At 47.5% G+C, this 24376-nt stretch overlaps 1 protein-coding gene across 3 annotated transcripts; it reads left to right on the plus strand.

Annotated features, from left to right (window-relative positions):
• The first annotated feature begins 578 nt into the window (after positions 1-578).
• Positions 579-24260, plus strand: LOC131192971 (major histocompatibility complex class I-related gene protein-like). Of its 3 annotated transcripts, XM_058172628.1 has the most exons (7): positions 579-726; positions 1737-1991; positions 4169-4444; positions 6461-6748; positions 8220-8291; positions 13034-13142; positions 21550-24260. In XM_058172628.1, the coding sequence occupies exons 1-6, from the start codon at positions 654-656 to the stop codon at positions 13102-13104; spliced, it is 1035 nt and encodes a 344-aa protein (XP_058028611.1). In that variant the 5' UTR covers positions 579-653; the 3' UTR covers positions 13105-13142; positions 21550-24260. The 3 variants fall into 3 exon arrangements, with proteins under 3 accessions (XP_058028611.1, XP_058028610.1, XP_058028612.1); XM_058172627.1 differs by lacking the exon at positions 13034-13142; XM_058172629.1 differs by lacking the exons at positions 13034-13142; positions 21550-24260 and adding an exon at positions 9977-10461.
• The last annotated feature ends 116 nt before the right edge of the window (positions 24261-24376 follow it).

The following is a 24376-nucleotide window of genomic DNA, read 5'->3' on the forward strand; positions in this document are numbered from 1 at the left end:
TTCCAGGGTAAAAAGACTGGTGAGGTCTTTTTACAGAAAATATGACTTTTTTTTCATATTTTGCAGAAAATATGACTTTTGTAATAGAGTTGTTAACGCTTGGAACTCACTACCTGACTCTGTGGTCTCTACTCAAAACCCCAAAATCTTCAACCAAAAACTGTCTACTATTGACCTCACCCCATTCCTAAAAGGACTATAAGGGGCGTGCATAAGAGCACAAAAGTGCCTACCGTTCCTGTCCTATTGTTCCCTTCATTATAGTATTATATGCATACTTTTATTTATACTTTTACTTTTATATACTTTTTCTCTCATGACGGGTTATTGTTTATGTTGATGATTGTATATACTGTTGTGACAAAATAAAAAAGAAAGAAAGAAAGAAAGAAAGAAAGAAAGAAAGAAAGAAAGAAAGAAAGAAAGAAAGAAAGAGGTGCCAAGAATCCTTTTCCTACTCGGAGGATGGAGAGCGATTCGATTCCAGCCCAGCCCGCGGGGAGAGGGGGAGGCTCAAAGCAGCTGCTTTCGCGGAAATCAGAGAATTTCGGCGCAGATGGAGGGGTGGGAGCTGGGGCTGAAAGGGGCGTATTCTCGGGGAAACCCAGATATCTTCGGTTGAAGGAGCACAAGGGGCGCATGGGTGGAGGGCGATGCCGCTGCCTCGGGCACCCCTCTTGCTCTTAGGGCTTATGCTGGCGTCCTTCGGCCGGGGACGCTTTTGCGGTGTGTTTCTGGAAGGCTTTGGGAGCTGGGGAAGGTGGGGAGGAAGCAGATTTGGGAGGGAGGGGGGCGCATGCCCTGGGCTGGGTCTTTCTCCTCTCCCCCAATTCCCCCCTCCGTCCCCAAACTCGTTTCCCAAACGGTTTTTGCTTCCCTCGCGCTTCGCCGAGCTTCGTTTAATGCTTGATGTGGAATCCGTTTTTTGTTTGTATTTCTGAGAGAGTGAAAGTAAAAACAGAAGTCCCGAATTTCAGCGGTTCCTGGCTTTGGAAGATTGTTTGTCTGGGGAGTGTGTGTGTGAGAGAGAGAGAGAAAGAGAGGGAGGGAGGGAGAGGGGGAGGGAGGGAGGAAGTGGGGGGGGGGAGAGGTGGAATTCCAAAAAATTTACTACTGTTCGGTGGGCGTGGCATGGCTTGGTGGGCGTGGCAGGGGGAGGATGCTGTAAAATCTCCATTCCCTCCTCACTCCAGGGGAAAGTTACTGTAAAATCCCCATTTCCTCCCCATCAGCTGTGACTCGGGAGGCGAGAATAGATGGGGGGTGGGGCCAGTCAGAGGTGGTATTTACTGGTTCTCCAAACTACTCAAAAATTCTGCTACCGGTTCTCCAGAACTGGTCAGAACCTGCTGAATACTGCCTGTGTAGTGTGGGTGGGTGATAGAGAGAGAGAGAGAGAATTTCATGCTGTGGAAAGATGGGGGAGGAGAGAGAGAGGGGAGGGGCAGGGAGAGATTGAGTCAGTCCCAAGAAGCTGGCTAGAACCCCAAAGGTCCTAGAGCACCTGTAGGGGCATCTTAATCAGATGTGAGCCTGGCCAGATGATTCCAAGGTCAGTCAATCGGAAGGGAGGGTAGGAGGTGGTCTCTCCTTTGGTTTATAGGCAAGAACCTTCTCAAGGAGAGCCGAAAGAGGGTGACTCACTTGTTGGGGGGGGGCTGCTGTGTAACAATAAAACATTGGAAAGGGTGGAGCTGTAGGGCAGACCCCCTCATTCTCCCATCCTCCCTCTCCAGGCTCTGCCTCGCTCTCCCTGTGTTATTCCTACCTGCATCTGCCAGAGCCCAGCCAGGGGCTGCCTCCGTCCTTCATTAGGGGCTACCTGGATGAACAGCCCATCGCTCGCTTTGACAGCCTCACCAGGAAGATGGAGCCTCTGGTGCCCTGGATGGCGGAGGAGGAGGAGGAGGAAGAGAAGACATTTCAGGTCCTTGAGTGGGTGATTGGAACTGACCTGGAGAAGTTATCAAAACTGGACCGTCAGACTGGAGGTGAGAAGGAGCCGGTGGTGGGTTGCCCCCCCCCGCCCAGTTTGAACCAGTTCTATAGAACCGGTAGTAAAACCGGTGGGAGGCTCCGCCCACTGACCCAAACGTCATCAAAATTCTTTTGCGCGTGAGCAGAAGCATGATGTGTTCTGTTTCCCTCCCCCAATACTCCCAGCAAAGAGTCAGTCAGAATGTCAGGTTACCTCCAACTATAATTAGGAAAGAATTCACCTTGACTTCATTTGGAATAAAGACAAGTACTTTTACTTTTTACAGTCTTGATAGCAGCCAAGCTAAGTTGGATCTGAGACAAAATATGGCTAACATATCATATCCCCCCAATTGTCCCTCCTCCTCCAGGAGGTCAAGCTGGTCTGGTCCAATGCCAGCTCCTTCTCAGCCCCTCGTGGTAATCTTCTTCCACAGGTCTCTAGATGTCAGTCATTTTAGGAATGCAGTGTCTGTTAGAAAAGCGCGCGCTGATAACACTCAGTCGTTAATCATCCCTCCCCCCACTGTTATGTCAGCCGACACTCTTAATAGGCTCCTTCCCCTTACCCTGTACGGTGGTATGATACATCTCATTTCCTTAATAGTTTTATAATACAGAAATAAACATTTCACATTCTATCTACTGATATAATCATTCAAAAGTATATGAAGATTGGAGTGGAGGCTGACACAGAGGCCTCCTTTTCTAATTTATTCACATAGATAAATGTTCTGGCCATGTCTACCCACGGGCCTGCCAAGTCTCTGGAGATAACGAGGAAATTATAGATAAGACCAGAATTACTCACGAATATATTCTTCCCTCCATTGATACAGTTTGCCCGCGCAAATTCATTGCTTTGTCCAAGACAAAAAACCAGGAAGTCCCGCCTCCTATTTATAGTCTCTGCAGATGCCACTGCATGACCATCATTCCTTGGCTTTGTCCCAACGCTTCCTCTGCTGCACACGCCGGTCACGTCTGCGCAGTCTTGCATCACTCCAAAACTGTTCTTGGGGTGTTGCCAAATCAGAAGAAGGCTCGGGAGAATCAAGCCTTGCCGGCCCCTCCTCCTCCCTTCGAGTGGGTGCCAGGGAGGGAGAGGGCCCAAGAGAAGCATGCCTTGCCAGGTCTTCTCCCTCACTTTCTGAATCATCCGAGTCCAGGAGTCCGGGTCCAGGAACCTGGGTCACAACATGATGCAAACTGGTAGTAAAGGTAAGTAGAACCCATCCCTGGCAGGGGCAGTTACCTCTCTAGCCTCCCAATGCCTGCAGGAGGTGTAATGGGGAGGAGTTTTCTTTCCTGAAAAGAAAAGAGACCCCATTCTCCACCCACAGCCCTGGTTTTCTCCCTCACCTACACAGCCTGACAAGGTAGCAAAACAAGGTTAACTAAGGTAGAAGATATCTCTTTTTGTGGGGTAAAGAGGAGAGGGAAAAATTCTGTTTCTCAATTGTTTTTCTTCCGAGGTGGGAAGGGGGCTATAGCAGGGGTGAAATGCTCCCGGTTCAGACCGGATTGCGCGATCTGGTAATGATGGGGGCGGGTAGTTCGGAGAACCGGTAATAAAAACCCCTGCCCCCCCCCCACTGCCCACACTTCGTTGTTCCTCTTCTCTGTCCCTGAAGCTCTCGGTGGTGATACAGCTGCAAATGGCCTTAAATGACTGCCGCGGCGCTACAGCTCATCAGTGCTGTAGGCGGCTAGTAGACCGGTGCCTCTATTTTTAAAGAAGATAGACTGGTGCGCTCCCAAAAAAAGGCAATTAGTAGACTGGTGCCTCTATTTTTAAAGAAGATAGACTGGTGCGCTCCCAAAAAAAGGCAATTAGTAGACCGGTGCCTCTATTTTTAAAGAAGGTAGACCGGTGCGCTCCCAAAAAAAGGCAATTAGTAGACCGGTGCCTCTATTTTTAAAGAAGGGAGATCGGTGCTCTCCCAAATTTTTTATATTTTATTATTTTTATTATTTATTATTATTGCCCATGCCCATTCAGTCACCTGACCACCAAGCCACGTCCACCGGGTCACCTGACCACCAAGCCACGCCCACCAATTAAGCCACGCCCACAGAACCGGTAGGGGAAATTTTTAGATTTCACCCCTGGGCTATAGTATAATGCTGTCTAAGGAGAAGAATCCTGGAGCCTTTTCATTTACATCCATTCTCTCTGGCTCTCTTTCAGGGCTTCACACCTGGCAGGCGGTTTTGGGCTGTGAACTCTGGGAAGATGGGAGCAAAGGAGGGTTTTTGCACTACGGCTACAATGGGTGGGACTTCATCAGCTTCGATAAGGAGACCCTCAGATGGGTGACAGCTCAGCCCCAGGCCGAGAAGGTCAAAGAGGAATGGGAGGTTCATCCAGGACGGTCCCAGAGAAAAAAATTATACCTGGAGGAGACCTGCATTGAGTGGCTGCAGAGATACCTGTCCTACAAGAAGAAGGCTCCGCAGAGGATCGGTGAGTGGCAAAAGGGGGTCTCCATTGAGCAGGTTTCTGTAGACTTCCCCTCCCCGTATAATTTCTGTCCAAACCAAACCTACATAGCCAAGCCCAGAAAAGAGTCACATTACAAAAGGAAAATACTCTTCAATGCACCCAAAATAACTGCCATATTTTTCGGAGTATAAGACGCTCTGGACAATAAGAGGCACCTACCTTTTTTTGGGAGGAAAACAAGATATACACTAGCGAATGGATATGGGAAATATAAAGCTTTTTTTCCCTCTCTTTATTTTCCTTCAGGTAACATTTTAATTAAGTTAGTGAGATGCTTTTTAAATTCCAGCTAATTGTTGATTCTAGACAGAAATTTTACAACAAAAGGACACAAAGAAGAAAATAAGACTCATAAAACACTCTCCATAACTCTGCCTCTGCCTCCCCGCATAACAAACAGTCTGCTTTAGTTTTGTTTTCAGCACAACTTAATTAGCACAAGAAAAAAGAAAACCTGCCTCCTGACAATTTGCCTGCTTGCAGGAGGCCGCTGCAGCCTGAAACAGCTGAGCGTCGGGAGGCTGATCCAACAGACAATCAGCTGCTTTTGCTAATCAGGCTGTGCTGAAGCTGAAGTTTGCTGCTTGCTGCAAGGAAGTAAATTGCTGGGAGGCAGAGGCCAAAGGGTTAGCAGGGCTACATTTGATGTATAGGTAAAGGTAAAGGTTTCCCTTGCACATATGTGCTAGTTGTTGCCGACTCTAGGGGATGGTGCTTATCTCCGTTTCAAAGCCAAAAAGCCAGCGCTGTCCAAAGACATCTCACTGGTCATGTGGCCGGCACGACTAAACGCCAGAGGTGCACAGAACGCTGTTACCTTCCCACCAAAGACAGTCCCTATTTTTTCTACTTGCATTTTTACGTGCTTTTGAAACTGCTAGGTTGGCAGAAGCTGGGACAAGTAACAGGAGCTCACCCCGTTACACAGCAGCACTAGGGATTCGAACCGCTGAGCTGCCGAACTTTCGATCGACAAGCTCAACGTCCTAGCCCCTGAGCCACCCAAATTTTCACCCTCTTTTGGATGGGGAGTGCGTCTTATACTCTGAAAAATACGGTAGTTCAAAGATAAAGTAACTGAGCAAGAAATTCATGCTGAAAGTCTCATTCTATTTCCCTGAAAAAAATCTTACTAAGCAGAAGAAACGAATGCTCTGTATTTGGGTCAGGAGGAAAAAAATCAGTCTGATTTTTATCTGGAACAACCTGACCAAATTCAATTTGGGGGGTGGAAGGGATACATTAAATTAAACCCCAAGCATCTATGGTGGTCAATTGGAGAGCTTCACCCCAAATTCTATTTAATCCTTTCAAAAAAAAATACAGCTAAAGAACTTCAATCCCCCATCTTGGAGGCTCCCAGAGGTTTATTTATTTATTTATTTGTCACAACATTATATATAAGCGTAAGCATGAAATAACTATACGATATATAAACATATATATAATCATAAGTATATAATAACTGTATGAAATTGGATACAATCAAAGGGAACATTAGGACAGGAACGGTAGGCACGCTGGTGCTCTTATGCACGCCCCTTACAGACCTCTTAGGAATGGGGTGAGGTCAATAGTAGATAGTCTTAGGTTAAAGCTTTGGGGATTTGAGGAAGAGACCACAAAGTCTGGTAGTGCATTCCAGGCATAACAACTCTGTTACTGAAGTCATATTTTCTGCAATCAAGATTGGAGCAGTTCACATTAAACTTAAATCTATTGTGTGCTCGTGTATTGTTCTGATTGAAGCTGAAGTTGTCTTCAACAGGAAGGACGTTGTAACAGGTGATTCTATGAGTTAAGCTCAGGTCGAGTTCTAAAATTTTCTAAACCCAGGATTTCAAATCTGGTGGCATAAGGTATTTTGGTTCAGTGGAGGAGATGGAGTGGATGGCCAAATGAGGCCTTCCCTGTCATTAAATCATCTTGACAGAAACTCTAGAAAACCCAGGAACTCTGGTGTTGCTTCTTCTGCAGAGCCTCCGGTGGGGAAGGTGAATTATAAGGTGGTGAATGACAGCCTGGAGGTCCTCATCTGCCAGGCCTTTGGCTTCTACCCCAGGGAGATCCAGGCCACCTGGACGAGGGACGGAGAGGTCTGTGAATACGAGACCCTCCCTAGGAATGTGGCCCCCAACTCAGACGGGACCTATTATGTCTGGCTCAGCATTGAGATCGACCCCAAGGAGAGGGACCGTTTTCGGTGTCTCCTGGACCATGACGGCTTGCAGGAGCCCCTGGTCTTGGCTCTCAAGGACGAAACAGGTGAGAGGCTGACAGAGTTGTGATGTGCAGAAAAAAACTTTGCCTAGAAATAAATGTCACGTCAAGAGTTCGTGGGTGGGGTGGCAAATTTTCTGCTGCATTATTTCACCTTTTCAGGTGGAGGGAAGAAAATATAGTCCTGTATTTAGCGATATGTGAGACGTGTTTTCTTTCAGGGATGTTGGAAGTGGTAACCTCACAGCAAAGGTATGCAGAAATGATGATATGGGAGATGATTGGTTGTGGCTTTTCCTTCTGCCCTTCAAGGCCATTCTCTCTCTTCCCTCTGCAGCAGTGGTTCTCAACCTTTATAGTGCTGCGACTCCTTTAATACAATTCCACATGATGTGGTGACCCCTTTAATATAATTCCCCACGATGTGGCAACCCCCAACGGTAAAATTATTTTTGTTTTGAATTTATCGCGCCTGAAGCCGTATTGGCTAGCGATCTGAACTGCTTGCGATTGCCTTGAGGACGGAGGCATTAAAGCAGAGACTCCTCCCCTGTTAAGTTTATCGCGCCTGAAGCCAGATTAGGCTAGCGATTGGGAGTGATTGCAGCTGGCTTGAGAGGGAGACATCAGAGCAAAGATTTCTCTCTTTTTTAATTCATCCCGCCTGAAGCCGAATTCGGCTAGCGATTTGAAGAGCCTGCAGCTGGCTTGTCGAGTCAACCATTGGAGCGCGATTCTTCGACTCGCAAGTATACTTCCCATATTTCCGATGGTCTTAGGCGACCCCTGGCAAATCGTCATTCGACCCCCAACGGGGTCCCGACCCACAGGTTGAGAACCACTGCTCTGCAGCTTTGGAGGTGTTGTGTCTCGTCTGATCTCACCACAGCCGGGGCCTTCTTATCTGCTTCCGAACATGGAGGAATGTCCTAGTATGCCTCCCAGCCCCAGCCCTGGCTCCATGCCCAGACAGGCTGAAGAGGAGGAAGTATCTCCAGCCCCCAGCTCTGGCTCCATGCCCAGGCAAACGGAGCAACTAAACCCCTCCCCCACAGCATGTGAGCCTGAAGAATGTGAAGCCAGTCATGAGCTCAGATTACCAACAGCTGGAGGCTGGAGAGATCCTCGCTTTCGGAGAATTGAGAGGCGACGTCAGCAAAAAGAAGGGAGGGGCAGGCCTGGATAAGTGCTGAGTCATGAGCCACACCCCATGGCCTATATAAAGGACCTGCTTTCTGGCATTCTCTGAGTCAGGCAAAGTCTAAACATATCTTGCTGAAGTCACTTCCTGGTCTCCTGCCTGCCCTGAGGACTTTGCTAGGACTTTGGCAGAGCTGCAGAGGCACGCCTGATTCGGATTTCCCTGACCCGGCCGTCAGCGGAGGAGTGGGACACGACAGGAGGTGGGGGTGGCTTCCTGGAGGCCAGTGCAGGTTGGGAAAGGCTTCCCCTGCTCAGTAATTCTACTTCAAAGATCTCAGCATCTCTAATCAGAACTATTATTCTCCTCCTTTAGCTGCCAGATGGTGGATTCTTGTGGGAGTGATGGCTGCCGCAGTCTTGGGAATGGGGATTCTCTTCCTGATAGGTAAGTGAAACAAACACATCCACTGACACCCCCACCCCTGTGTCTTTCTGTGTTGACTGAGCTATTGTGGCTGGCAGAGCCTCCCTGAGGGTTTCCCCCATGTTTCCCACAAGACCCTTCCCCCAAAAAACAGCATTTGGAAGAGGAGTCAGAGAGGAAGAAGAAACTATGCAGCTATTTTTTCCATTTCCTGTAAACCTCAGGATGTTTCCCCTTCCCCTTGTCTGGGAGGAAGTCTCTTTAGCTTCAATAGATTTACTTCAGAGGAGCAAATATCAGGAATTCGGGAATCAAGGAAAAATCCCATAAATCAGGAGTCTCCAACCTTAGTAACTTTAAGGTTTGCGAACTTCAACTCCCAGAGTTCCTCCCAAGACACTCCCAGGAAAGCTGGCTGAGGAACTCTGGGAGTTGAAGTCCACAAGCCTTAAAGTTACTAAGGGTCTCTGGTGGCTCAACAGACTAAATCTGTCTGTTATTAACACAGCTGCTTGTAATTACTGCAAGTTCAAGTCCCACCAGGCCCAAGGTTGACTCAGCCTTCCATCCTTTATAAGGTAGGTAAAATGAGGACCCAGATTGTTGGGGGCAATAAAAGTTGACTTTGTATATAATATACAAATGGATAAAGACTATTGCTTAACACAATGTAAGCCGTCCTGAGTCTTCGGAGAAGGGCGGGATATCAATGCAAATTTAAAAAAAAGGTTGGAGACCCCTGCTGTAAATGATCTCGGAAGTGCTAGAAAAACCATAATCCTGCCCAGTGGTGAAATTCAAATTTTTTTTACTACCGGTTCTGTGGGCGTGGCGTGGCTTGGTGGGAGTGGCAGGGGAAGGATATTGCAAAATCTCCTTTCCCACCCCACTCTGGGACCAGCCAGAGGTGGTTTTTGCCAGTTCTCCAAAGTACTCAAAATTTCTGCTACCAGTTCTCCAGAACCAGAGGTGTGGGTTTCAGCAGGTTCTGACCAGTTCTGGAGAACTGGTAGCAGAAATTTTGAGTACTTCGGAGAACTGGTAGTAAAAATTCTGACTGGCCCCGCCCCCAATCTATTCTCTGCGTCCCGAGTCCCAGCTGATCAGAAGGAAATGGGGATTTTGCAGTAACCTCCCCCTGGATTGGGGAGGGAATGGAGATTTTACAGTATCCTTCCCCTGCCACACCCACCAAGCAATGCCATGCCCACCAAGCCACACTCATGGAACCGGTAGTAAAATTTTTTGAAACCCACCACTGTCCAGAACCTGCTGGATTTCACCCCTGATCCTGCCCCTGAGCCTCTGGTGGCTCAGACTGTTAAGACAGTCTGTTTTAAAACATAGCTGCTTGCAATTACTGCAGGTTCTAGTCCCACCAGGCCCAAAGTTGACTCAGCCTTCCATCCTTTATAAGGTAGGTAAAATGAGGACCCAGATTGTTGGGGGCAATACTTTGTATATAATATACAAAATGGATGAAGACTATTGCTTAACATAGTGTAAGCCACCCTGAGTCTTCGGAGAAGGGTGGGATATAAATGCAAATAATAATAAAAAAAGATCAGGAAAGATCCCGTGAAAGATGGGGACAATGGAGGCAATGTGTCCTCTGCTCTCCCCCCCCCTCACTTGCAATCACATTTGGGGACAGACAACAACAAGATCAAGTAAAAGGAGCCTCTGCTTCCTCTGTTCCTACTCAGAGCAAGAGACATGAGAAGGAGGGTGGATGTGGGAAGCGTCTTCATCAAGTGAGAAGACACAACACAGAACAGAATAACAAGAGTTGGAAGAGACCTCGGAGGCCTTCTAGTCCAACCTCAAGCAGGAGACCCTATGTCAACCCTGAACCTTGGACCCAGACCAAGGCCATTTTGAGGCTTTGGTGTTGCCACACTGGAGCTGAGGGTTAGAGAGGGAGGAATAGAGATAGCTGGGGTTTGTAGCCAAAACAAAATACTTCCTCTTGGGAACCAAGGACATTCCCACAGGTGGCCAGAGAGAAGAGGAGCGATGTCACCTGGCAACTGGATGGGACCTTGATTGGATCATGTGATATTGTTTGGGAAATGGGAGAAACTTTTAATTAGGTGAAAACCGTGGGAATATTCAGACTTGGTTTTCATTAGCTTATGCCAATATATGTCCAATAAACCAATTCTTTGAGGAACCTACTTGCTTTGGAGTTCTGTTTGTTATGGATACATTACTTGGAACCCTGACATCCTATACCATTCGAGACAAGCGGCTGTCCAGTTTTCTTTTTTTTATTATGAACAAGTTTTTATTGATTTTTTAATTTCCACCCCTACACACATACACGGTTTATGAACAGAGTATTGGCCATATCATATCTTATACAATTCAATATATTCAAATGCAGCAGCTGCCAAAAAAGCCAACACAGTTCTGGGCTACATAAACAGAGGGATAGAATCAAGAACATGTGGAGTGTTAGTGCCACTTTATAATGCCTTGGTAAGGCCACACTTGGAATATTGCATTCAGTTTTGGTCGCCACAATGTGAAAAAGATGTTGAGACTTTAGAAAGAGTGCAGAGAAGATCAACAAAGATGATTAGGGGACTGGAGGCTAAAACATATGAAGAACGGTTGCAGGAACTGGGTATGTCTAGTTTAATGAAAAGAAGGACTAGGGGAGACATGATAGCAGTGTTCCAATATCTCAGGGGTTGCCACAAAGAAGAGGGAGTCAAACTATTCTCCAAAGCACCTGAGGGTAGAACAAGAAGCAATGGGTGGAAAATGATCAAGGAGAGAAGCAACTTAGAACTAAGGAGAAATTTCCTGACAGGTAGAACAATTAATAATTGGAACAACTTGCCTGCAGAAGTTGTAAATGCTCCAACACTGGAAATTTTTAAGAAGATGTTGGCTAACCATTTGTCTGAAATGTAGGGTTTCTTGCCTGGGCAGGGGATTGGACTAGAAGGCCTCCAAGGTCCCTTCCAACTCTGTTGTTGTTGCTGTTGTTGTTGTTGTTATTAATTTTACTTAGTTACAATTTTTGCCAAAATATTCTTCTTTTCATAATTTTTATTCATATCCTAATATTTCTTTGCTCATTTCACCAAGTCACATCTTCTTTCGCCTTCAAATTCTAATTTCTCCATTTTTATTGATATGCATTCTCTTTTATTCTTTTTTTTTAACTGTTTCCATTTTTATCCTACTATATTCAGGGTTGCCTTTCTTCCATTTCATCTTTTCCTTTTCACAGCAGTCCTTTCTTCTTCTCATTCCTCTTCCTCCCTTCTTTCATCCTACCCACTTTCTCCTCTCCTTTCCTATTCCTTCTCTCCTTCCCCTTCCTTTCTCTCCCTCGGTTTTCTCAAAAGCCTCCAGTGATGGCGCATCCACAACTTCTGAAGGCAACTCCTTACCCTTATCATTTTTTCCACTGTTAGGAAGTTTCTCCTTGGTTCTAGGTTGCTTCTCTCCTTGGTTAGTTTCCACCCATTGTTTCTTCTCCATTCACACCCACATAATATTCTCAGCAGCAACATGGAAGGGCTTTGCCATTTCCTTCTTCCAAGATGGGCCTTTTGACCAGCTTGTGATTTGTCTTCCTTGGGTGCAAATGCCAAACCAGTCAGACCTTCTTAGCTTTCTGCAATCAGCCACGGTTGCTTCCTCTTAGATCTAGCGAGGTTGGAATTGGACTTTGGAATAGAAATAAAACCAAATGGGATAGACTCTCACAACTGCAACCCATGGCTAGCAAGCAAGCAAGCAAGACATGAAGAAAAAGGAAATGGCAAAGATCTTTTTCACTGTTGTTTAATTCATGATTTAGTACAAATTAAGTACCATTGGTGGCTCAAGGGCTAGGATGTTGAGCTTGTCGATCAAAAGGTCGGCAGCTCAGCTGTTCGAATCCCTAGTGCTGCCGTGTAACAGGGTGAGCTCCCGTTAGTTGTTCCAGCTTCTGCCAACCTAGCAGTTTCGAAAGCACGTAAAAATGCAAGTAGAAAAATAGGGACCACCTTTGGTGGGAAGGTAACAGCATTCCGTGCACCTTTGGCATTTAGTCATGCCAGTCACATGACCATGGAGACGTCTTCGGACAGCGCTGGCTCTTTGGCTTTGAAACAGAGATGAGCACCACCCCCTAGAGTCGGCAACGACTAGCATGTATGTGTGAGGGGAACCTTTACCTTTTAAGTACCATGTAGTAGCAATGGGAACATTGACCAGCTTTGAATGACATCATTGGTGGTGGAAAAAATAGCATTGGGATATCATATTACTTACTCTATTAGGAGTAAGAAGATTTTCGACTTGATTATCCCTCAATATTCTCCCTAGTCAGCAGCTCTTGACAGCCAACAATTTTACCCTTCATCAATAACAAATAGATTCAGGCACACATAGATATTTAAGATGCCGAGTTATAATCCAGGTACCTGTACCTGGATCCACGGTAGCATAGTGGTTAGAATGCAGTATTGCAGGCTGACTCTGCCCACTGCCAGCAGTTTGATCCTGAACGGGGATCAAAGTTGACTCAGCCTTCCATCCTTCCGAGGTGGGTAAAATGAGGACCCAGGTTGTTGGGGGCAAGACGTTGATGCTGTAAACCACTTAGAGTGGGCTGTAAAGTGGTATATAAGTCTAAGTGCTACGGTTATTGCTATTTTACCGTCTGGATATAACTTCGGGATCTTTAGCTTAAATCCAGCCCAGGCAGGAGCTGCTGCCCCAGAAATAGAAGAGCTGTATTTTTTGCCACTTATCAGGCTGGAGGTGGAGATGCAGGAAAAAACATCAAGAACACAGCACTTCCTCTGTTCACCTTCCTCCAGAGTGATTGCCTCTCCCACAAGTACAGAAGATGAGATTCAACAGGTGAGCCTGACTAATGCTGAAGTCTGTTTATGAGACAGAGCATCTATGATGATATCCAGGTGGGTGGGCGGAGCCTCCCACTGCCGCCACTACTGGTTCGCCCAAACTGGGGTGAACCGGTAGGAACTCACCACTGATGTGCACCTGCCACTCACACACACCCCATGCACGGGGCTAGGTCGCCATGTTGAGGATTGCCGCTCTGGTGGTGGTCTTCTTGGGGTTCCTATGCGGCTCAGCCCCTCCTGTCTTATCAGCTGCTCTGTAGGAAGATCAGCCCAGCTCAGCCTCTCTACCCCGCACATGCTAAAAATGGTGAAATATAACAGGGAATTCAGTTCACCTCCTAACCCTGCTTACTTGCTGTGCTTGGGCTCTTTTACAAAAGAAAAATCAGATTTCAGCCAGACTCACTGGGTTCACTTGGATAATTTTGGTAAATGTTTTTTTATTTCCCCAAAGAAAATAAAATATTATGTAGAACAACAGAGAAGAATAATTAAAGGATGATTCTGCTGCTATCTGTGGGTCTGACTCCTGATGTTAGAGGCTAAGTCTGGAAAAAAGAAATCTTAAGAAGGGAAAGAAAGACCACGGCTGACATGATAGCAGTGTTCCAATATTTCAGGGGTTGCCACAAAGAAGAGGGGGGGTCAAGCGATTCTCCAAAGCAGGGGGTCTCCAACCTTGGCAACTTTAAGCCTGGAGGACTTCCACTCCCAGAATTCCCCAGCCAGCTTTGCTGGGTGTTGAAGTCCTGGGTTTAAAGTTGCCAAGGTTGGAGATCCCTGCTCCAAAGAACCTGAAGGCAGGACAAGAAGCAATGGGTGGAAACTAATCAAGGAGAGAAGCAACCTGGAATTAAGGAGAAATTTCCTGACAGTTAGAACAATTAATAAGTGGAACGACTTGCCTGCAGAAGTTGTGAATGCTCCAACACTGGAAGTTTTTAAGAAGAGATTAGACAACCCCTTGTCTGGAATGGTATAGGCCAGGGTCTTCTGCTTGAGCAGGGGGTTGGACCAGAAGACCTCTAAGGTCCCTTCCAACTCTGCTATTCTGAAAGTCCTGAATGAAGGAATGGTCAGGAGGAAAACCAGCCAAGAGTTTTGAAGAGAAAGGGAGAGAGTAAGGCCCATTCATGACAATAGCTGCAAGCCATTCTAAAAAGGAAGGGCGCTCCTTAAAACTTGTTCTTTCATCAGTGATTATGTTGGGCTTTTTCCCAAGGAAAAATAAAATTAACCCTTTTATTCTCTGGTACCCTTTCATGGATTACTGCCTTGTCGTGGCGAAGGGGTTTGCGTAGCTCAATGAAGCTATGAGCTATGCCGTGCAGGGAAGCCACAGTGAGAACTGGACACGGAACCACTGATTGGTTCAAAATTGGGAAAGGAGTCCAGCAAGGCTGTATACTATCACCCTGCCTATTTAACTTATATGCAGAACACATCATGAGAAAGGCAGGGCTAGATGAATCAAAAATTGGAATTAAGATTGCCGGAAGAAATATCAACAACCTCAGATATGCAGATGATATTACTCTAATGGCAGAAAGCGAAGAGGAACTAAAGAGCCTCTTGATGTGGGTGAAGGAGGAGAGTGCAAAAGTTGGCTTGAAACTCAACATTAAGAAAACTAAAATCATGGCATCCATCCCTCTCAATTCCTGGCAGATAGATGGTGAAGAAATGGAGGTAGTGACAGATTTTATTTTCCTGGGCTCCAAGATCACCGCAGATGGGGACTGCAGCCAAGAAATTAAAAGACGCTTGCTCCTGGGGAGGAAAGCTATGGCAAATCTAGACAGTGTATTAAAAAGCAGAGACATCACCCTGCCAACAAAAGTGTGTATAGTCAAAGCTATGGTTTTCCCAGTTGCAATGTATGGCTGTGAAGGCTGGACCATAAGAAAGGCTGAGCGCCAAAGAATCGAGGCCTTTGAACTCTGGTGCTGGAGAAGACTCCTGTGAGTCCCTTGGACTGCAAGGCGAACAAACAAGTCAGTTCTAGAGGAAATCAACCCTGACTGCTCTTTAGAAGGCCAGATCCTGAAGATGAAACTGAAATACTTTGGCCACCTAATGAGAAGGAAGGACTCACTGGAGAAGAGCCTAATTGTTATGTATTCTTGTATGTACCTTTAAATATTTGGGCGGGAAATCAGCACGTTGCTGATTGGACGAAGCCGCCAGTAGAACTGTATAAAAGGAGAGGTTTTTCCCCCAGCCTGTTGCTGGGTTCACCCTATACTAAAGAGCTGTTGTCACTACCCTGGTCTCCAGCCTCGTTACTTCCAGAACTTAACACTGGCGACGAAGGTGGGATTTCGAGGCTAAGGAGAACCAGAACCGAGCTGAAGCACGATAGACCCGAACCCAGCAAACACAGGGCAGAAAAAGCGGAGATGGCCAGTTACACTCCGCCCGCACCGTTTGACCCGGCCAAAGAGAAATGGGGAACGTATATGACCCGTTTCGAAAGCTTTCTAGAAGCCAACGAACTGCAAGGAGTTCCAGATAACCGCAAAAGGGCTTATTTCTTAAGCCACTGTGGTCCGGAGGTCATTGATATCGCGGAAGCCCTGGCAGAGCCAACGCCGTTACAATCGGTGTCGTGGCCAACTTTACAGACTTTACTAAAAAACCACTTCGCGCCAACGCCGTCAAAATACGTGCGGCGGTTTGAATTCGGAGAGCGAAGGCAGATGGAGGGCGAATCCATCGGTGACTACATGGCCGCCCTAAGGAAAGCGCCCAAGGACTGCGGATACGCGACCTAGACGAGGTGCTCCTCGAGCAACTCATCCGAGGGGTCAGAGACATCCGCTTGCGGCGACGGCTGCTAGCAAAGAGCAACCTAACGCTGGCCAACGCCTGGACGAAGCCAGAGCACATGAAATGTCCACCCAAGCGCCGGAGACACTGCAAAACCCTGCCCCACCAAAGGCGAGGGCGAAGCCAACTCCAGTGCACCAGGAGGAGGTTCAGACCGAATCCGACGGTGAAGATGAGGAAGGGGTCTGCCGAACCGAGAAACGCGACAAAGGGGACCGAGACGAATGCGGAAGCTGCGGTGGTCAACACCAGCGCCAACGCTGCAAGTTTAAGGACGCGACATGTCGGCGGTGCGGGAAGAAAGGGCACCTAGCTCAAGTTTGTCGAGCGGCCCAACCTTCCCGCCGAAAATTCAAATCGGCCAATCAGAGCGCGGAATCGGCAAGGCGACCCGCGATTGGCTCAAACAAAAAAGGCGCGGATTCAAACCAAACGACTGTGGTCATAGGCCGCGCCTCGACCCGAGTGGAGAAGAAGATCTTCACCAAACCAAAAATAGAGGGAGTACGGTGCCGGCTCAAGTAGACACGGATCAGCGATCACCATCAAGTCCTGGGACACTTTGGCGAAGTCACTGCCGCCAGTCGCGAAGCGCCACCTGCAAGCACAACGGCTACGAGTCCACGACTACCAGGGGAATCGCATCCCTGTTCGAGGGACCACCTCCGTCCGAGTCGAGTACGGACCACACAAGAAGACCCTGCCCATCACGATCGCCGAGGGACCCTGCCCAGTCTGTTGGGACTAGACTGGTTTCGTGCCCTGGGCATGGGGTGACTGGCATCTACAGAAGTGACTGTAACCTGAAAGACATTCTCTTTAACGAGTTCAAGATGTCTTCAAGGACTGCCTGGGCAAGTACAAGGGGACCCCTATTTCCTTCAACTTAGACCCCAGGTAGCTCCCATTAGGCTTAAGGCGAGGAGAGTCCTTTGCCCTAAAACCAAAATAGAGGGAGTACGGTGCCGGCTCAAGTAGACACGGGATCAGCGATCACCATCATGTCCTGGGACACTTTGGCGAAGTCACTGCCGTCAGTCGCGGCGCCACCTGCAAGCACAACAGCTACGAGTCCACGACTACCAGGGAATCGCATCCCTGTTCGAGGGACCACCTCCGTCCGAGTCGAGCACGGACCACACAAGAAGACCCTGCCCATCACGATCGTCGAAGGGACCCTGCCCAGTCTGTTGGGACTAGACTGGTTTCGTGCCCTGGGCATGGGAGTGACTGGCATCTACAGAAGTGACTGTAACCTGAAAGACATTCTCTTTAACGAGTTCAAGATGTCTTCAAGGACTGCCTGGGCAAGTACAAGGGGACCCCTATTTCCTTCAACTTAGACCCCAGGTAGCTCCCATTAGGCTTAAGGCGAGGAGAGTCCTTTGCCCTAAAACCAAAATTGACAAGGAGCTAGATAAGCTCATAAATCAGGGATTTTGGTGCCAGTCGATCACGCAAAGTGGGAGACGCCAATCGTCACCCCAATAAAACCAGACGGGTCAATTAGAATTTGCGCTGACTACAAGCGGCGCTTAACAAAGCCTTACAGAAAAGCGCTTACCCGGTTCCGTGGTGCAACACTTGCTGCACTCTTTGGGGCGAGGGCAAGTCTTTGCAAAGTTAGACTTGGCCCAACCCTACCAACAACTGCCCGTAGATCCCCGCACAGCCGAAGCCCAAACGATTGTAACGCACAGGGAGGCCTTCAAGTGCACCCGATTGCAGTTTGGGGTGAGTGTGGCACCAGGGCTGTTCCAAAACCTAATGGAACGACTTCTGCAAGGGCTCCCAGGGTAGTTCCTACTGATGATGTCCTGATTTCAGGGAAAACGAGGAATTGGGGAGCGTTTGAGAAAGGTTCTGGGCATTTTCCGGACAGCCGGATTAAAAGTCAAGGTAAACAAATGCCAGATAGGGGTCGAATCCGTCGAATTCTTGGGTTACCGGATAGACAAGAAAGGGATTCACCCCACTGAGAGCAAAGTCAAGGCAATTAAAAAGGCTCCAGCGCCCAAAAATAAAACAGAGCTACAGGCATTCCTGGGGCTAGTGAATTTTTACGCGGTTTTTTTGAAAAACAAAGCGACCGTTGCTGAACCGCTGCATAGGCTTTTAGGAAAAAATACTGTTTGGTCTTGGGGAAAGTCGGAAAATAGGGCTTTCGAAGCAGTAAAAAACCTGCTCTCGAGTGACAGCCTGCTCATCCAATATCATAACTCATTGCCCCTAGTGCTAGTTTGCGATGCCTCCCCTTACGGGGTGGGGGCTGTACTCAGCCATAGACTTCCAAATGGCACAGAAGCCCCTATAGCTTTTTACTCTAGAACGATGTCCTCCCCAGAGAGGAACTACAGCCAATTAGATAAAGAAGCACTAGCCATTGTGTCAGGGGTGAAAAAATTCCACGAATATGTTTTTGGGCGGGATTTTGAAATCGTGACTGACCACAGACCGCTACTAGGGATACTGGCTGGCGACCGCCCAACGCCTGTGGCACTTTCACCACGCTTGACCCGATGGACTATTTTCTTAGCCGCTTATTCGTACAAGCTGCAGCATCGACCAGGAAAAGAAGTGGGGCATGCAGACGCGTTAAGCAGATGCCCACTACCAGGGGCCATCGAAGACCCTACGCCGGGGACGCCCATCCTGCTTATTGACTCTTTGGACTCTGGCCCAGTCACATCTAAGGAAGTGGCTCGGGCATCATACCGGGACATTATGTTAAGGACTGTACTCGGTTGGGTACAAAGAGGGTGGCCGCTGCGCCGGGCTTAACGCTTTAAGGAGTTTGTTAAAAAGCGGATGAGCTCTCGGCTCAAGGGGTGCCTGTTATGGGGTGATCGTGTGGTAATCCCCGAGAAATTAAGGGGAAAGGTACTGGACCTCTTCCACGAGGGCCACCCAGGGATCGTCAGGATGAAGGGGCTAGCGAGAAGCTATGTGTGGTGGCCACTCATGGACTCAGAGATTGCTGAGAGGGTGGGAAATGCCAGGCTTGCCAAGAGTCCAGACCCCTACCCCAACGGCCCCAGTCAGGAATGGGAAAAACCCCAAGGGCCCTGGTCAAGAATCCACATTGATTTTGCTGGCCCTTTCCATGGCCAAACTTTCCTAGTGGTTGTCGACGCATTCTCTAAATGGTTGGAGATCATACTCATGAAATCCACTACGGCCGAGGCAGTAATCGCAGCCCTGCGCCACTTATTCGCAACTCCACGGGTTGCCTGACACTCTGGTGTCCGACAACGGGCCGCAATTCACGGCAGCCCAGTTCAAGAATACTTGGCAGAGGAGGGCATCCGACATGCCCTCTGCGCCTTTCCACCCTGCGTCGAATGGCCTTGCAGAGCGTTCCGTCCGGGCGCTAAGGAGGCATTGTCCAGGCTCAAGCCAGGTGACTGGCAAACAAAGATAGACTTCTTTTTGGCCGTTCAGCACAGAACCCCAAGCACTGCTACAGGCAGAAGCCCAGCCGAATTATTGATGGGGCGGAAACTCCGGTGCCCACTTGACTGCTTGAGTCCCCATTACACACCAGAGGGTTACAAGGGGAAATAGACAAAACAAGGAATTGGGCATAGGCGACAGTGTGGGCCCGCAACTACGGGACGGCCCAAGTTGGCTCGCAGGGCAAATAATAAAGCAACCGCCCAAAGTCATACTTGGTCGAATTACAAGACAACCGAGTATGGGCGCCACATAGATCAGATAAGGAGATGAATAACTGAACAAATTAAGCCACAGGAAACAAATTATGACCCCTCCTTATTTGAACCCACAGCTGACCATGACCCGGGGGAGGCGCAAGACTTAGCTGAGGTCCCGGAGGTCCAGCGGCGCCATCAGGTTCCCGAGGGAAACGACAGGGAAATTTACAAAAGTAATCCAGGGCCGGATGGCCAAGAAAAAGAATCTGCAAATAATCCAGGGCCCGATGGCCTAGAAAAAGAGCTGGGAGGAGAAAACAGACCCTCCGAACAGCTCAAAACACCACCCAGGACTGAACCGCGCAGGTCTGAAAGAACTAGGAGACGCCCAGGTTATTTGCGTGACTACGTCAAAAAATAACATGTAAATAAAATGTAAATAGAGGCAAAGTGTTTTCTGGGAGGGGAGGAGTGTTATGTATTCTTGTATGTACCTTTAAATATTTGGGCGGGAAATCAGCACGTTGCTGATTGGACGAAGCCGCCAGTAGAACTGTATAAAAGGAGAGGTTTTTCCCCCAGCCTGTTGCTGGGTTCACCCTATATTAAAGAGCTGTTGTCACTACCCTGGTCTCCAGCCTCGTTACTTCCAGAACTTAACACTAATGCTGGGAAAGATTGAGGGCAAAAGAAGAAGGGGACGACAGAGAACGAGGTGGCTGGATGGAGTCACTGAAACAGTAGGCATGAGTTTAAATGGATTCCAGAGGACAGTAGAGGACAGGAAGGCCTGGAGGATTGTTGTCCATGGGGTCGCGATGGGTCGGACACGACTTCGCAACTAACAACAACAACATTCTCTGGTAATTTTATCCCAGAAATTGGAACTTCTAGCTTTTACCTTTGAATAATTATAATGATTTTCAGCATCCTTTTCAACTTTGAATGCGCAACAGGATGTTGCGGAAGGAAGTGGGTCTTTTCACAGCAGCTGGAACTCAAATGAATGTGCCCCAAACCAGTGGTGGCTTTCAAAATTTTTTACTACCAGTTCTGTGGGTGTGGCTTGGTGGGCATGGCGTGGCTTGGTGGATGTGGCTTGGTGGACGTGGCAGGGGAAGGTTACTGCAAAATTCCCATTCCCTCCCTGTCAGGAAATTGTTATTTGCCTAACTAGTTGGCTAGGCAATATATAAACTAACTATGTATGTTTATAGAAAGGCATGATATTGCTTTAAGGCTGTGCTGCATCATGCAAGCATCCTGATTGGCTGAGCTCTGTAGCCAATGTATAAAAGGACTACTAAATTATGGCTTGTGGGGAATCTACAGGGACGCTACAGCATTGTAAGCTGAAGACATGCTGCAACTGTATATTTGAGCTTTATGATCGTTGCTTGATCATGGCTAGTTATTGATTCCTCAAGATACTGACTGTTGTGAATTGAACTGTGTTTTGCTGAACTGAAAGAAGACCTTGTTTGTTGTGCAAGTCTACGTTGGTAAGAAGACTTGATATTTATAACATTCCTGACTGGCTTTATATGTGTATGACCTGGAATTGTTTTTGGACTATGACTTTGCCTTTTCCCTAAAAGTAAAGGAATATCAAACCCCAGTTTATCTGCAAGTGACTGTTATTGTATACAACCAGTCTCAGTCATTTTCATGCATAGGGTACTCTGCTCAACAGTCCACAACCTTCGTTGTGAACCCAGATTACCCTTAACACTCCTGATCACCTGGGACTTGGGAGGCCGAGAATAGATGCGGGTGGGGCCAGTCAGAATTTTTACTACCGATTCTCTGAACTACTCAAAATTTCCACTACCGGTTCTCCAGAACTGGTAAGAACCTGCTGAAACCCACTTTGCCACAAACATATTTATTTTGTTGGAATTTTTTCCCCCTAAACAGGTGGCTGTCGTAGACTGCAAAACCCCTCAAAAAGATCCTGTTTTCAGGGGAAACTGAAGAACGGCTCAAGCAGCAACATGGACCGCTCTTGTTGATTTAGAAGAGGCCTCCTTCAAGCAATTGTGTTGGTTTCCATACAAGAGACCCCCACTGGAACCTCATTTTGATATCCAAAATCTGGTTATCTGGCGAACATTTAAACTAAAAATGATGGGTGGGTTGATGCATCCACCATTAGTGTTAAAATTGAGCCCGTTGCCTGGCGAGGTATAACAGGGACACTTCAGATAATAGCCCAGGACTGTTTTTTAGTTTTTTCAAGGGAATTTGCTTTGCCCACAACTTGTGTGAGGAGTGAAAGGAGGAGTGTGTGTATGTGGGACTTTATATTTTATTCCGGGATAGGCAATCCAGTAGCCAAACATTGCAAGAGCCTTTACATCAAGGACCTGTTCTGTTTCCCTCGCCCAATACTCCCAACAAAAAGTCAGTCAAATGCCTTCTTTTCAAGTTTATTTACATTTGGCTGGATTCCTTCCGGCACAGAGATATCTGGCCACGTCTACCCACACACCTGCCAAGTCTCTGGAGATAACTAGGAAATTATAGATAAGGCAAGAGTTACTCACGAATATATTCTTCCCTCCATTGAAACAGTTTGCCCGCGCAAATTCACTGCTTTGTCCAAGACAAAAAGCCAGGAAGTTCCGCCTCCTGATTTATAGCCCCTGTGGGTGTCACTCCGTGACTCATCATTCTTTGACTTTGTCCCAATGCCTCCTCTGCTGCACGCGCCAGTCCTGTCTGCGCAGTCTTGCATCAAGCCAAGATTGTTCTTGGGGCATTGCCAAATCAGAAGAAGGCCCGGGGGAATCAGGCCTTGCCAGCCCCTCCTCCTCCTCCTGGGTGGGTGCCAGGGAGGGAGAGGGCCCAGGGAAAGCAGGCCTTGCCTGTTCCTCCTCCTCACTCTCTGAATCATCATCCTCCAGGAGTCCAAGTCCGGGAACCTGGGTCACAACAGGACCTGTATACAGGTCAGAAAGAGGGCTGAGAAAATATCTACCTACCGTTCATATCCTGGACAATGAACTGTTTCAACTCCTCCCCTCAGGATGCTGCTATAGGGCAGTGATGGTTAACCTTTTCGGCAATGAGTGCCAAATCTGGAGCGTGCGCGGTCAAAGACCAGCTGGCTGGCTGGCATGCATCAGCAGTTGGCTGATGCGCTGGAAGCAGGAAGTGCAGCTGGCGATGGGGCATGTTCCCACAGAGATGGCTCTGTGTGCCACCTGTGGCATGGTTGCCATAGGTTCACCACTACGGCTATAGGGCATTGCATGCCAAAACAACACAGAGATAGTTTCTTCCTTTGTGCCACTACTCTGCTGAACAACTAATTCCCACAGTGCTGTCTTATGCCTAAGGATATTTACCCACATAGTAAGACTGTATTACTAATATCCTTTTCATCTTTCCTACTACCTCTTCTTATTGGTATAAGCATTATATTACTTTGTTGTTGATATGTGCAAATCAGAATCAGAATAGAGCTAGAAGGGACCTTGGAGGTCTTCTAGTCCATTCCCCTGCTCAAGCAGGAGACCGCATTCCATTTCGGACAAGTGGCTGTCTAGTCTCTTCTTAAAAAACTCCGGTGATGAAGGACCCCCAACTTCTGAAGGCAACTTCTGTTCCCCTGGTTAACTGTTCTCAGGGTTAGGAAGTTTCTTCTTAATTCCGGGTCGCTTCTCTCCTTGATTAACATAACATAACATAACATAACATAACATTAGTTTCCATCCATTGTTTCTTGTCCTGCCCTCTGGTTCTTTGGACAATAAATTGACCCTTTCCTCTTTGTGGCAGCCTCTCAGATAAGGCTATCATGTCCTCCCTAGTCAGGGGTTAAATGCTACTGGTTCAGGGCGGTTCTCCCAAACCGGTAGTGAAAATGCTACTGGTTCTCCCAACGATCGCATGCCATAGCTGGTCGTCTGAACTTTTTAAAAACTTTTTTAAAGCATTTTTTTTACTACCCATTCGGGCACTAGGTAGTAAAAAATGCTTTAGAAAGGTTTTTTAAAAAAGGTTCCAACAATCAGCTGTGTCCCGCGATCCTCGGAATCTTTTTTTTTAAAGCATTTTTACCGCCTACTCCAGGTGGTATTCCAGGTAATAGGCACCACCTATTCAGAGGCTTCCCTGAGGCCCGCTAGGCCAAAAACGGGGGGAGGGGATCCATTTTTGCTCCCAGGAGGCTTCCCTGAGGCCTGCTAGGCCAAAAATGGAGTAGGGGATGCAAAGAAAGAAAGAAAGAAAGAAAGAAAGAAAGAAAGAAAGAGAAAGAAAGAAAGAAAGAGGAAGGAAGGAAGGAAGGAAGGAAGGGAGAAAGAAAAAAGAGAAAGGAAGGAAGGAAGGAAGGAAGGGAAGGAGGGAGGGAGAGAAGGGAGAAAGAAAAAAGAAAGAAAGAAAGAAAGAAAGAAAGAAAGAAAGAAAGAAGAAAAGAGATGAGAGAAAGAAAGGGAGGGAAGGGAGAAAAAGAAAGAAAGAAAGAAAAAAGAAAGAAAGAAAAGAAAGATGGGAGAAAGAAAGCGAGGGAAGGGAGAAAGAAAGAAAAAGAAAGAAAAAAGAAAAAAGGAGAGAAAAAGAAAAAAGGAGAGAAAGAAAAAGAAAGAGGGGGAGAGAGAGAGAGAGAGAAAGAAAGAAAGAAAGAGAAAGAGGGAGGGAGGGAAAAAGGAGAGGAAGAACCGACCACAAACCTGGCGCTAAATGCAGCCTCAGAGGATACTTTGAAAGAGCATAGCAATCCAGGGCTGGAAGGGACCGG

Source organism: Ahaetulla prasina, chromosome 2, assembly GCF_028640845.1.
Source record: "Ahaetulla prasina isolate Xishuangbanna chromosome 2, ASM2864084v1, whole genome shotgun sequence".
Lineage (NCBI taxonomy): Eukaryota > Metazoa > Chordata > Lepidosauria > Squamata > Colubridae > Ahaetulla > Ahaetulla prasina.